Below are 12,875 nucleotides of genomic sequence, written 5' to 3' on the forward strand. Positions count from 1 at the left end.
TATAACATTGTGTCCATATGTAGGTATTATGTTATATCCTATAAGTACGATGCTTTCGAAGATGATTCTTATTCAACTGCTTCAAGTTGCGTAAAATAATATACTTTGATAACCACGTTAACAACTTCTTAATTCGTGTCGTTTTGTCTTTGTGTCCAAATTTTTTTTTTTTATTATTAATATTATCCATAATCACCCACTCCAACTTCCCACTTCCCACTTCCCACTCCCATGCCATCTTTTAATTTCCGGTTTCATTTTTTAAAAACTAATTTCTGGTTTCATGAGAAATTTTCAAAAAATAAAATAAAATAAATTCTGGTTTCACGAGCACTCATTAACATGTAATTTAAAAAAAATAATAATACAAAATATATATCATATCCTAAAATCTACTTCTTAGGTAATAAATTCCATATTGCACTAAAATAAAGATGGTCTTTAAAAAAAGAATCATGTCATATTCCAAGCCATATAGTCTATCCTTTTTCTGCTACAAGGTGTTTCTTTACATTAGTCGTCGTGGCACATGCGATGCGTGTGTAAAACATGAAAATGACGAAAATTAGACATTTAAAAGTATTTATATCTTTAATTCAGAAATAATACAAAACATAAATAAAAATAAATTCAGAAAAATTTATTGTAAATAGTGGATAGGAAATTGGGAGGATGGAGGTTGTTGGAAGAAGTGAGAAGTGCAAAGGAAGTTGAGAGAGAGAGTGTGATGAGGGGTATAAAAGGAATAAATTCACCATGACACCAAAATCAGTTGGTATAGAGTGCTTAGACTTAATAATATAGTAAAATATAATCTTTTTTGAACTGGAGATGATTTGTTGTAATTAGATTCTATTCTCAAAATCTCATTTTTAATCTGGATCTTAATACTAGATGATTTATAAACATCCTTTTCTTCACATATTATTATTACTAGTGAGAAATGCATATGCTTTGCATTAAAAGATGAGTTTTTTCATGTAAAAATTGGAGTGAGTGAGAGGTTTTTAGTGGGGTTGTGGGTAGGAAATATAAATATGAATAACAAAAAAAGTGAAAGAAAGGTAAAAGTGGATACAAAATATGGTGTTCACACATAAGTGATTTTTTTAGGTGTCTCAACTATATGTTAATATATTAGAAATAGAAGATAAGTAGAGATATAGCATAGATAGCAGAAATTATTATTATTATTATTATTATTATTATTATTATTATTATTTTTGGATTATTAAAATGCACAGCTGTTCCAAATGAAATATTTGGCCAGCCAAATCTGCAACTTTACTCTATGATTGATCAACTGCTCATCTGGAAAACTGAACCATTGCATTTGCAGCCATGGAGAAGCTACCAAGTTTCTCCAACAAGCCCATCAAATTTCTGGTCTTCTTCTTCATCCTCTTCATCTCTGTATTCCTTCTCATCTTCTTCTCAGTTTGGGTTATGGAAGCCACCACCCCTTCGTCCCGTTTACACGTCCATAGCCTTCTTTTCAATACCACTTCTCTTCAGGCGCAAGCTGGCAAAGGGTTGGGCAGAAACTCCTCGGAAACTGCTCTGGAAGACTCAGCCTTGGTGGGGGGAGACGAAGATGTTTCAAGTGCCCAGAAAAAGGGAGGTGAAGCAGGAACCAGAGACAGTTTATTTCTGACGGGCAATTTGAGTTTGGTTACTTCCTTAGACGGGGTGAGTGTCTTGTATAAGAGTGAGTCTAAAATTGATAACTTTACTGAATTTAGGGAAGGTGTAAACAGCGAGTCTGCAGATGAAGAACAACTTCAAGAATTGGATGATGTGTTAGAAACAGGTGATGCTAGTGAGGAACATAATGTGGGTATAGTGTCCGATCATGATTCCTTTGGGCCAAATAGGATTGAAGAGAAGAATAAGGTGAGTTGTGACATTACAAAAGGGGAGTGGGTTGTAGATGAAAACTATCCCTTGTATACGAATGCGAGCTGTCCCTTTATAGATGAAGGGTTCAACTGTCAGGCTAATGGAAGGGCGGACAAAGATTACATGAAATGGAGGTGGCAGCCTCAAGATTGTGACATTCCTAGGTATCGTCTTTATGCCATAAAACTTGGTTTTTGACCTTGCATTTCAAGATTCGATGAGGAAGTTCTGACATTTGAAGGAAAAAAACAAAAAAAAACAAAACTTGTAGGTTCAATGCAACCAAAATGCTGGAATTCATCAGAGGAAAGAGGGTAGTATTTGTTGGTGATTCAATAAACAGGAATCAATGGGAATCCATGCTTTGTTTGTTAATGGGAGCAGTCAAAGATCCGAAGAAGGTATATGAAATCCGTGGGCGTAAAATAACCAAAGAGAGGGGGAATTATTGCTTCATGTTTGAGGTAAAAATCTCCCCAGATTTCTTGAGCTTGTTTTCTTGAATTATTATTTATGAAAATCCTTTCAGGACTACAAATGTAGAGTGGAATTTTATGTTAGCCACTTCTTGGTTCGGGAGAGTACGTCGAGAATAGGGGGAAGGAGAGTGCAGACATTGCGTATTGATAGGATTGATAAAGGGTCGTCAAGATGGAGAAGAGCTGATATTCTGGTATTCAACACTGGACATTGGTGGAGTCATCACAAGACAAAGGCTGGGTCAGCTTCTTTCTCATCCTATTCAAATCCATCTTATACTTGATTCTATGATTCTGTCATCGATTTTAACTTCTTTAACACAAACAGGATTAATTACTACCAGGAAGGGGACCGGATCCATCCTCAACTCCATGTTAACAAGGCTTTTCGTAGAGCTTTGTCGACATGGGCATCGTGGGTCGATAACTACATTAGTCCACGCAAAACACACATATTCTTTACAAGCTCAGCCCCGTCTCATTTCAGGTACACTGCCGATCTCTTGTATAGTTGAAATATTTCTATGCTTACAGCTTTTAACAGCATATTCACGACCAGGGGAGGTCTGTGGAACACTGGCGGTCATTGCAGAGATGCCTTTCGACCCTTGATGGGTACTTTTAGCTCTCAATATTCTGAAAAGGATCTGATGGTGGAGGAAATAATGAGACAGATGAAGAACCCTGTTACCTTACTAAATATAACAGGTTTATCAGATTTTAGACCAGATGGTCACCCATCCATTTACGGAAGAAAATTTTCAAATGGTATCCAAGATTGCAGCCATTGGTGCCTTCCTGGTGTCCCTGATAGCTGGAATGAGTTATTGTACTATAATTTAAATTCAAGAACGAAGGATAGTTTAGTAAACTAGAAATCTACATTCTTTAATTCTGTTTTGCCTGTAGATATTAATTTTTCTTGCCCCCACATTAAGACTAGTTCAAATCTGCATTGTTCACCACCTCTTACCAAAGCAAAAGGGAGAAAAAAACCCTTTTTTTTCCTTCTTAAAAATGGAAGAATAAGTTTTCATAGGCAAGTGAGATTTTTATTTCATTATATCGAATAGTCAGCTCAGTTTCTTAGCTCGATGGCTAAATACACATGAGTAAATCAAGGGAACAGGTCATCACACATTATCCCCCAACTTAAAATTTAATCTAGAGAATTACTATACAGTATAATACATAGCATGCGACGAAGTACAGCTCACAGTGGTTCCGGCTATCATATGTAGTAAAGATAGTTGGACCTCAACCAGATTGGTGCTTCTTTGGTCGACCGTGAGTTACAGGTGAACCATCTCTCTTTGAACCCTCGGGCTTCCGAGCCCATGCAGGTGCTTGATCTGGACCATAGCGATAATCATAAAAGAGCTCTTCTCCAGCTTCAATACGCTCATTGGCAAAAATGCCGACACGGTGGTCACCAGCCACCAACATTACCTGTTGAGGCTATAATGTATCAGCTCACTGAAATCAGTAGTAGTGTTATAAAAAAGAAATGAAATAAACAGTCACTACCTTCGCATAGCAGTTGGGAGTTGATGAATGGTTTGCAAATTTCAACTTGTCTCCTTTGCGGTAAGCGTCAAGAACATACTGAAACAAGAGAACAAATCATATCTTTTGCATAGTTTGAGGATAACAGTCGATATATGGCTCATGACTATGTCAATGGCAAGAAATTTTAAGGGACGGTTTTTATTCTGAAGCAAGAGATTTTACTTGCCTGATCATTCAAGTCAAAAAGGAACGAGGAATTTGCACGATCGTAGATTTTTCCTCGCTTATCTGCTTCTCGATGGGAGATCAACTCACCAGTATATTCTCCAAGGTAATCGTTTTTATTGACAGAGTTCTGGAATTGCTTCTCCAGCGTTAGCATAACAATTTGACATGTGAAAAATCTTGGTAGAAAAATAAACCTCCCTCGTACCTTTAAAAATGCTCCCCATCCAGCAACATCTGATTTTGACAGCAGGATCTGTGACGAAAACAAAAGAAGAGTTGAGTGTGGCTACAGAATTTAGGAAGTGGTGAAGAAACAAAGTAAATAGAAAATATGTTACCCTTTGCTGTTGCCTCAGAAGTAGTCTCATGTTTCCACACTGACCATCTCCTTGTTTTGGCGGCTCACCTGTTGAACCATCACCACAGCTGCACAATGTTGAAATTACTTTCAACATATTCAATGTTGAGCATAATAAAAATGTCAAATTAGTGAGTGCGCGTTTAGGCTTTTCTTTTCGTTCTTTCTTCCTGGGGTATGTGGGGGCTAGGCATGTGAAATTACAGGACATTGAAAATTGTTGTGCTAAAATCTAAAGGATGTCTTTGGCTGTCCATAAGGACTTCAAAGATCAACCCATCATGAAGAGGAAGGTTTGCGAAAAATCCATTACAAGGCGTGGTTATGAAAGTAAAAGATTTTCAAAAGGAACAAGAAAAAAATTCCAAAGCTCGACAATGCATTTAACATAAACCTAAAAAAGGGGAAACACTTCGAGAAACAGTCGAACCTCCCTGATTAGCAACAAGGAGATATCAACATTATTTTATCACAGTATCATTCCTAAATTTAAAAAACTATCTCTTGGCCTCATCTTTCTTTTCCTTAAATTTAAGTCTGGCACTAAACCTATACACTGAAAATATCTGTCGACCCAACAAAAAATGTGCGAACAAAAGGATAAAGTACCTAACCCAACAATTTCGGCAAACATCGGGGTCACATTCGCGTCCAGCTGCAAAACATGGACATTGCCGGCTTTTACATTGACTTTTAGCACAATGGCATCCTCTAAATCTATTTTTACAGCCTTTTGAGCACCTGAGATAAACGGCGACACATTATTCTTTAACCATGTCAAAATAGAGTGGATCGATTGTGTCGCTAGACTGGTTTTAAGCTAATTAACATTTTAAAAGATTCACAGATAGCCAGAGCTCTTTGAATTCATGAAAGGAGAACATGCTTATTCTTCTAGCTTTAAAAATGAATTGCTCTACATCATGTTGTCAAATTAATTGAGTCATAACTCCAAAAGAACACATTTATCCCTGGCTAAAAGAATTTTGAACTAAAGTGGTGACAAATTCAAAGATTAATGAACTCACAAGCAACAATATAAAGCACCATGACTAGCATGCATGCAATTTTGAGCAGCAATGAAATGAACCAAGTAATTTATGAACTTCTTTACTCAAGGAAAAATTATTCTTGATGATATTTGGTTGAAATACCATACCATTTTTACTTTTATACTTTTTTATTATAGTTTCAATATTTGAAGGATGAAATGAATTCTCCTAACACAACTCCTTCACTTCTAGATGCTGACAGTAACTCTTTTTCTTGTGTAAAGGTATTTATTTCAAGGAGAAGCTAAAGATGATTTGATTGTAAAATAATGTGCGATATCCTAGGAACTAACCAAATAATAGGGTCCAGGCATTCTTCAATTTTGTAAAATCTGACTTCATTCCATGCATCGGGTTCAAACTATATTCAATCAATTCAACAGAAAACTGCTTTACGATTTATTTTCTGATTCCTAAAAATGTCTCTGATCTTCACGTATGCTCTAAGTATTCAAAAGATAGAATGAACAAAAATTAAACTTGACGCACCCACAGTATTTTTCACAGCAAGTTCCAATTTGTAAGCAAGGGCACTGCTTTCCACACAACGATTGGCATCCACATGGAACATATTGCTTATATGGCTCATCTTTCCCTTCTGCTATCCTTCTCCATAGGGATGGATGGCCAGCAGACTTCCAAGAGGATTTAACTTTGCGGGCTCTACCTCTTTTACGACATATTCTTGTTTTGACAGGCAACTCTGGATCCTGGTAAAAAGATGGTAAAATGTCGAGTAAAATGTAGCATTTGCGTCTGTAATTTTGAACCATCCACTCACATTTGCAGAATACAAATGGAAAAAGAACACCAGGTGGAATTGTTTTCTTTTTGGTATGAAACGAGTAAAATGTAGCATTTGCGTCTGTAATTTTGAACCATCCACTCACATTTGCAGAATACAAATGGAAAAAGAACACCAGGTGGAATTGTTTTCTTTTTGGTATGAAAAGAAAAGTTTCAGACTAATAATGATATATGTTAAGATAAGAAATCCTAATTGGCCGTATCACAATGAAAATAACAATACTTCAATTATATATTGAATGAAGGTTTAGATATGGAGTTGAATAGTAGGTTAACTCTAAAATAGGTACAACTACTTATCAGATGGGTCGTGGAATAATTTCACACGGAACATTGTATTCAATGAAATTGAATTATTATAAGCCTAAATACCTGATTTCAGGGTATTGCGAACAAATTGAGGGACATTTAGCGAAGAGCTTACACATCAATTTAAGAGAGTTGCCACTTTCCAAGTTACTTCTTATCTAAATAAGTGATCTACGCAGTAGAATTTCGACTAGATTGTACCATGAAACACGATCCTCGAATGTTTTATATATTCAGTGAGGCCCAGTAATTGGAAAACATGCGTGGTGGTGGAATACTCATGACTGAGAATAATTTATGCGAGACAACTAATACCCGTGGCATCTAGTAACTCCTAATAATTGTTATTTTGGTTCAGTTTCTGCAAGAAAATTAATTCCTATGGCATCTATAAACTGCTAATAAAAATTATTTTGGTTCGGTTCAGTTATAGATGCAGAAACTTGAAATCATATAACTGTTTCAGGTCAGGATTAGCTAGTACAAACCGCATTATCCATGTGAGCTTTGCCTACATCTTTGGAAAAGTTGCTCATCACAGATGAAGATCCACGAGGTATAACTGCTCCATCACCATACATATAAGTGGATACTTCTTTGCAAGTTTTCAGCCCAGGGAGCAAATTCCTGGCTATAAGGCAACTGAAAAATGGACATCTCAATTAGTCTAACAAGATAGAGTTTCGACTCTGGCTGTAATGGGAAAATTCCCAGAAGTAATCGAAAATCCTACATGTTATTATCTTGCAGTGCTCTTACAGATGATATTATAGTTCGGGCCTACTAATCACTATTGCTTCTATTCATATTACCAGGCCTTTATCACCACAGTATGAACTAGTCTCAGAACTTAAAGTTAATATTTACAATTTTGGAATCGCTATTGTTGGAAAATGAATTGAAAAATGTGTCAATCTCTCCATCTTTCTTTGTTACTATTGGCCCAGATAAAACATTTAACCTTAAGAAGCTATAACATATTGGATTCTAATTAGGATTTCGTGCAAGTTACGCAAATACCTGCAGGACATAACTATTGAAAACAAAGAGAGTTCCATACCTGTTTCTTCCAAATATGAGAGTGCCTTTCAAGTACAAGTCTTCCTCAAAAGGTCTCCACTCAGTTTGTTTCACTGAAGCTTCTATTGAATTTCCGACTGAATCTGACCCATGCTTCAACGGGACTTCTGTGACCTCTTTTCCCTTATATTTAGCATCCCTGACCTTATTACCAATAGCATCAGGGAAACAAGTCAAGCCATGTGAATGAAAAAAATGTGCAATGGATGGTGCAGAAAAGCAGTGTAAAGAAAAATGATGTTTTCTTGTACATTATTGGATTAAATGTGGCCTCCTTGCTATTTACAATCTCCTCAATAAAATCATTCATACCTCAAGATAACACTGATCACCGCAAACTTTACGGCCCTCCTCGGTATCAAATGAACAGTATTGCTTTTCACTCTGTCAATCAATTATTTTCTGAAATCAACAAACGGAGAAATCTCAAATATTCTTAGTACTTTCAAAAAACCATCCGCTTACAGGATAAATTAGATTTTGTGAACAGCCATGCAAAAGACAGTCAAATATCTGTGAACGAAACAAACATAATAAAAACAAATAAATAAAAAAGAGTAACAATAACATAGTGAAGGTGGGAAATAGTAATGAAAATGACAAAAATCAATACAAGGAACAAAAAAAGTCTACCAGACAACGGCGACAAAATAGATTATCGAAAGAATCTAAGGCAGCTGTGAGGCTTTTGACCAGAAATGCATCATTTTCAGACTCTACTTCTCCAATCCTTTTCAAATTATGTTCCTCGGTCATCTGATCTTTTTCCATGAGCATGTCACAGCGCTCCTGCATATTATGGGAGTGAATACATCTGAACAATAGAGAGAGAGACAATTGTAGACATACAGGAAACGTGATTAGCAAATGACAAGTAGCAGACCTCTCAGAGGAAATATGTAAACATGAATCAAAACAAAACACCATGATTCGTGAAAATTTTATCCCTTCTAATTGTTAAAGATTTTAAAATAAAATATACGGATCACCTCAATTTCCACTGCAGTTCCCCCAACAAATTGGGTCAATACATTGAGAATGTCACCACTAACTCCATACTCCTGAGAGGCCATCCTATAAAATCACAAATAGCATATAACATAATTCGGGAAACTGCCAATGGGCTTTGAATGCCAAAAATCAGCAAAAAGAAAAAAACTATGCGCACACCATTTGAAGTATGTCAAAGGTTTGTGTAGGTTTTCATTGATTGGACAGGTTTTCATCGGAGATAGAATATTTTGGAAAATTTTTTTGCAATACGGAAAGGGCTTCAACTTTGTGCCGATATTGTTTTATTCCTTTTTGGGTTAAAACAGGCTCTCTTACTTCTTTGGGACTCCTTCAAGCTACTGCTCATAAATGGGACTTGTTGCAACTAGTTCTCAAGACAAGGAAATTAATTAGCCAATTTAGGATAATTTTTCTTTCATCTTTATATGAGGGACCATGGCAAATGCTTTAGCTAAATGATTTAATACGGTAGGAACCCGATCATTTTCTTCCGGAGAAATTCATCAAGCAGCCATCCCTGCTCCTAGAAAGTTAGATAGGTTCTATCACGTTTCAAATTTATCCACTTCAAATTTTCTTGTATTTATTTTGGTGGTTTTGATCTAGTACCCAGTTATGCATAGTCTATTCGTTTTTTTATCCGTTTATAGAAACCGAAACCGAACTGGAAAAAAACGGTCTTTAGGAGATGGTTCCGGTTTTGGTTCCACGGTTCCAGAAACGGTTTTTATGTTTCGGTTTTAGGAAACGGTTCCAGTTTTGGTTCCACGGTTTCTGGGAACTATGGTCAGATCTAGTCCCAGTCATTCAGTACAAGATGATGCATGAAGACTAGAAAAGTAGCAGCCCTCTCAGAATTGGCAAAAAGTCAAATCACAGGAAATATGGTAGATAAGCATGGCCAAGGAATATGATGTACATCATAATCAACAGTAGACAAACTGACCTCAAAATACGATCTTCTGCCTCAGAAAATTCATGTTTTTCTCCCTCCAATCCTCCAAGCTCTTCTTCACTGTCGCTACAGATCAATGCCTCACTACCATGTTGATCATAGTAAATTCGTCTCCTTCCAACAACTGATTGATCATCAGCCATTCTCTGATTTCTGTGGATTGTAAGAATTCATGTGAAAACAATAATAAATATAAAATTTACTTCATATAAAACCGCCATAAAATGCACAAGACCAGCATATTTTACAATGAACTCAAATTCCACACATTAACAAGGACTTATTGTACTCTCATACATAAACAGTCATTTGGCCTAAAACCTTCAAATTATCAAACAAGCTTGCAGAAATTCTGTCATTACCAATATCTCCCTTGACGCTCTTATAGAAAATTATAAAAAACAAATCTTTTATGTTATATAATGAGATTGTATCTGGATAAAAAAACGCTATCTAATACTGTCATTTATCAAATGCAAGTGGTCTAAACCACCTTCTTTATGTTTAGTGATTTTGGACTAGCATTTCAACTGAAGCTGCTAGCTTCATGTCACAGCTACTGATCCACCTACAAGATCACCAAGTTGTACCATATCCAAACCAAGGTACTGCAATATGCTCCCAAACAATTATTGACAACAGAAAATCTTCCTTGCATGATTTGATCCAGGCATCACTTGACACTTGACAGTGATATAATCGACGTACAATTTCATGCCATAAATATGCTAATTCTCACACCTTCTGTTCAGAAAAACTTCCAATTTCCATCATAGGTACATATTTCTTTGGGGAAAAATGAGGATCTACAGAAAAACTAGATAATGCTACCTCCTTCGAGAAAATAACAACATGGTTAAATAAACCATATAGCGAAAGTCCATAAGATTATGGTACCTATGTAAGAAAATCCAAGTTGTATATGGAAGCAACTTCTCAACAAGTGGAAGTTTGGCAGTCACAGAAAATGCAATGTCTTCGCTGCTAGTATTTTCTCTGCTGTTGTTAATGGCATCTCTATCTGCAGATCCTTCAGCAATCCCGCTGACTTTACAGAGAGGATTAATCATTCTCTCAGATAGAAAGTTTCCAGAATCAGTACTCCTTACAACAGCAAGATCATTCCTTGATTCAGTCAATGTTCTAAGATCGGTGACATAAGCTTGAACCTTCTTGCTATTTCTCTCTAGTTTTTCCTGAGCAACAGGAAAAATTAAATAACCATCTCTTCTCTAAGAAAAGTCGCTTTGAAGAAAATTAACAGTTTAAAGCGAAAATGTCTATCAAGTTTATTCACTTGAGATTTCTGAATCCAAGCTAATGATTATAATAGTTATTCACTGATGTTACCATAAGGTGCATCTTTCGTGAGGCTAACTTCTCATATATCATATGATAAAAAGTAAAGTTAGTCATCTGTCATTGATCGTGGTGAATGAGGGAAAAAGATTTCAGCTTTACAAAGAATTAAGATCCAGTCTTTTGAGTTTGATGCCTTAATCTTGCAATTGGTGCATATACCGCATAAAGAAAATATACGCAAATACGATCAACCAAGTACAAGCTAGAATAAATCAGCAGACATCATACAAAAAGAGACCAATTATGAAAATTACACCAATTGAAGCAATCCTTTCAGACTGAATCTGCCTTTCCAGTTGAGTCAGTTTATTCATCAAGTCTGCAATAGCATCACTGCCCTGTTCCCCAAACGATTTCTGTTGAATCAAAGCCAAACAAAAAAAAAACAATCATATCTCCAAAGTGACAAAAATTTCACCAGAGCAAAAATTTTTGAAAAAATGAGGGGGGAAAAAAGGAACAGGTGAGAAAAGGAAAATTCAGAGTGATACCAATTTTAGCATGTAGGAAGCAAAATTTTGTATATTGATTTAAGCACAATAGAGGATATTAACAAAATTCAACCCACGGTGATAACACTTAATCCCTGCAATCAGATACAAGAAAATAGAAGTTCTTTGGTTTTCCATGTACCATACTTTAAGGACAAAAATTGTAGGAAATGACACCCCATACACAACAAAAAATCATTTTCCTTGTTATATATAACCAGAGAAAATGAAAACAAGATCATCAACGAAGAATCCAACCCAAAAAAGAAACAAAAGAATAAAAACATCAGCAATTAAAGCAATGATCATCCGTCTCGAAACAGGAAAAAATATAGAGATCAAACATGGAAAAAAGAATTTGAAACATAGATGATTGGAAGGAAAAACAAAAACAAACTCTTGATTTGGAAGCCAACGCGTTGGAGACCATGATTTTTTTGGAGTCAAGAATTGAGAAACTGAGTGACAGTGGAAACAAGAAAGAAAAAGATGAAGGTAAAATCGTGGGGAGGCGGATGCTGACGAGGCATCGTCCACTGTGTACTTATTCTGCCCAAGCAAGCATACATTGTGTGGTGCGCTAACATTCTTTTATCGAGTTTAAAGTTTAAAGACATAAAGAAGTATAAATTATAAATTTGTAAAAAAAAATAAATTTTATATATTTAGAAAAAGCATAAATTCTTTATTAAAGTTTGTAATTTCATTCTGATAAATAAATTTTTATATATTTACGAAAAGTAAAAGCGTAAAATTTATGAATTAAATATTAAAACTATTATTTTTTTAATTTAAGAAATGACTTACGAGCTTACGAACAAACATGTTCACGAGCTAACGAGACGAATATCGTAAAACTTGAGTTTGATCGTTTATCTTAATGCTCGAGTTTTTATCAAATCGAGCTTCAAATAATTCACAACCCACTTGGTTTATTTACATCTTTAATTACCACTAATATTTATTGAGTTTTTATTATTTTAAATAAATTTTATTGATTATTAAAAACTAACAACTTCTTTAAAAAAACTGGAAAAGGGAAAAGGCACGTACAACAAATTTGTTCCCCAAAATTAGTAATTTATCTGATAGGGCGATATATGATCATATATATATGGATAATTTCATTTTCATATTATGGTTAAAAATAATAACTAGCATAGGTCTACCGTCGAAAAAAAAAACTAGTATAGGTCTACGTGTTGCGTGTTTGTATAATTTTTTTTAATTAATTTTTTATACTTAAATGGGAGTAATATCATCATTGTAAAAAGTAAAGAAAGTCATAATTGTCCAAAAAAATAACTATAATCACAATTTTCTTTTTGAGAG

At 35.2% G+C, this 12,875-nt stretch overlaps 2 protein-coding genes across 7 annotated transcripts; one reads left to right on the plus strand and one right to left on the minus strand.

Moving 5' to 3' along the window:
- Window positions 1-1,248: 1,248 nt before the first annotated feature.
- LOC140884695 (protein trichome birefringence-like 6) lies at window positions 1,249-3,340 on the plus strand. 2 transcript variants are annotated; one of them, XM_073291533.1, is made up of 6 exons: window positions 1,258-1,386; window positions 1,516-2,063; window positions 2,171-2,363; window positions 2,429-2,619; window positions 2,707-2,865; window positions 2,938-3,340. In XM_073291533.1, the coding sequence occupies exons 1-6, from the start codon at window positions 1,342-1,344 to the stop codon at window positions 3,251-3,253; spliced, it is 1,452 nt and encodes a 483-aa protein (XP_073147634.1). In that variant the 5' UTR covers window positions 1,258-1,341; the 3' UTR covers window positions 3,254-3,340. The 2 variants fall into 2 exon arrangements, with proteins under 2 accessions (XP_073147633.1, XP_073147634.1); XM_073291532.1 differs by having other exon boundaries at window positions 1,249-2,063.
- A 66-nt stretch (window positions 3,341-3,406) lies between these two features.
- LOC140884693 (histone-lysine N-methyltransferase EZA1) lies at window positions 3,407-12,095 on the minus strand. 5 transcript variants are annotated; one of them, XM_073291530.1, is made up of 18 exons: window positions 11,941-12,052; window positions 11,544-11,638; window positions 11,307-11,408; window positions 10,588-10,886; window positions 9,682-9,843; window positions 8,711-8,795; window positions 8,355-8,510; window positions 8,187-8,234; window positions 8,034-8,105; window positions 7,702-7,865; window positions 7,130-7,283; window positions 6,015-6,235; window positions 5,083-5,214; window positions 4,454-4,541; window positions 4,321-4,368; window positions 4,114-4,242; window positions 3,906-3,983; window positions 3,407-3,827 (listed from the first exon to the last, which is right to left on the minus strand). In XM_073291530.1, the coding sequence occupies exons 2-18, from the start codon at window positions 11,553-11,555 to the stop codon at window positions 3,636-3,638; spliced, it is 2,142 nt and encodes a 713-aa protein (XP_073147631.1). In that variant the 5' UTR covers window positions 11,556-11,638; window positions 11,941-12,052; the 3' UTR covers window positions 3,407-3,635. The 5 variants fall into 5 exon arrangements, with proteins under 5 accessions (XP_073147631.1, XP_073147629.1, XP_073147628.1 ...); XM_073291528.1 differs by lacking the exon at window positions 11,544-11,638 and having other exon boundaries at window positions 11,307-11,390; window positions 11,941-12,095; XM_073291527.1 differs by lacking the exon at window positions 11,544-11,638 and having other exon boundaries at window positions 11,941-12,095.
- Window positions 12,096-12,875: the final 780 nt, after the last annotated feature.

This window comes from Henckelia pumila, chromosome 2 (genome assembly GCF_033568475.1).
Source record: "Henckelia pumila isolate YLH828 chromosome 2, ASM3356847v2, whole genome shotgun sequence".
NCBI classification, from domain to species: domain Eukaryota; kingdom Viridiplantae; phylum Streptophyta; class Magnoliopsida; order Lamiales; family Gesneriaceae; genus Henckelia; species Henckelia pumila.

Coding starts and splice junctions, on each gene's coding strand:
- LOC140884695 (XM_073291532.1), top strand. CDS start 1,342: ATGGAGAAGCTACCAAGTTTCTCCAACAAGCCCATCAAATTTCTGGTC. Junction 2,064..2,170: donor CAAGATTGTGACATTCCTAG/GTATCGTCTTTA, acceptor CAAAACTTGTAG/GTTCAATGCAACCAAAATGC. Junction 2,364..2,428: donor ATTATTGCTTCATGTTTGAG/GTAAAAATCTCC, acceptor AAATCCTTTCAG/GACTACAAATGTAGAGTGGA.
- LOC140884693 (XM_073291527.1), bottom strand. CDS start 11,973: ATGGTCTCCAACGCGTTGGCTTCCAAATCAAGA. Junction 8,106..8,186: donor CACAAAATCTAATTTATCCT/GTAAGCGGATGG, acceptor ATTGATTGACAG/AGTGAAAAGCAATACTGTTC. Junction 7,866..8,033: donor GTGATCAGTGTTATCTTGAG/GTATGAATGATT, acceptor ATTGGTAATAAG/GTCAGGGATGCTAAATATAA.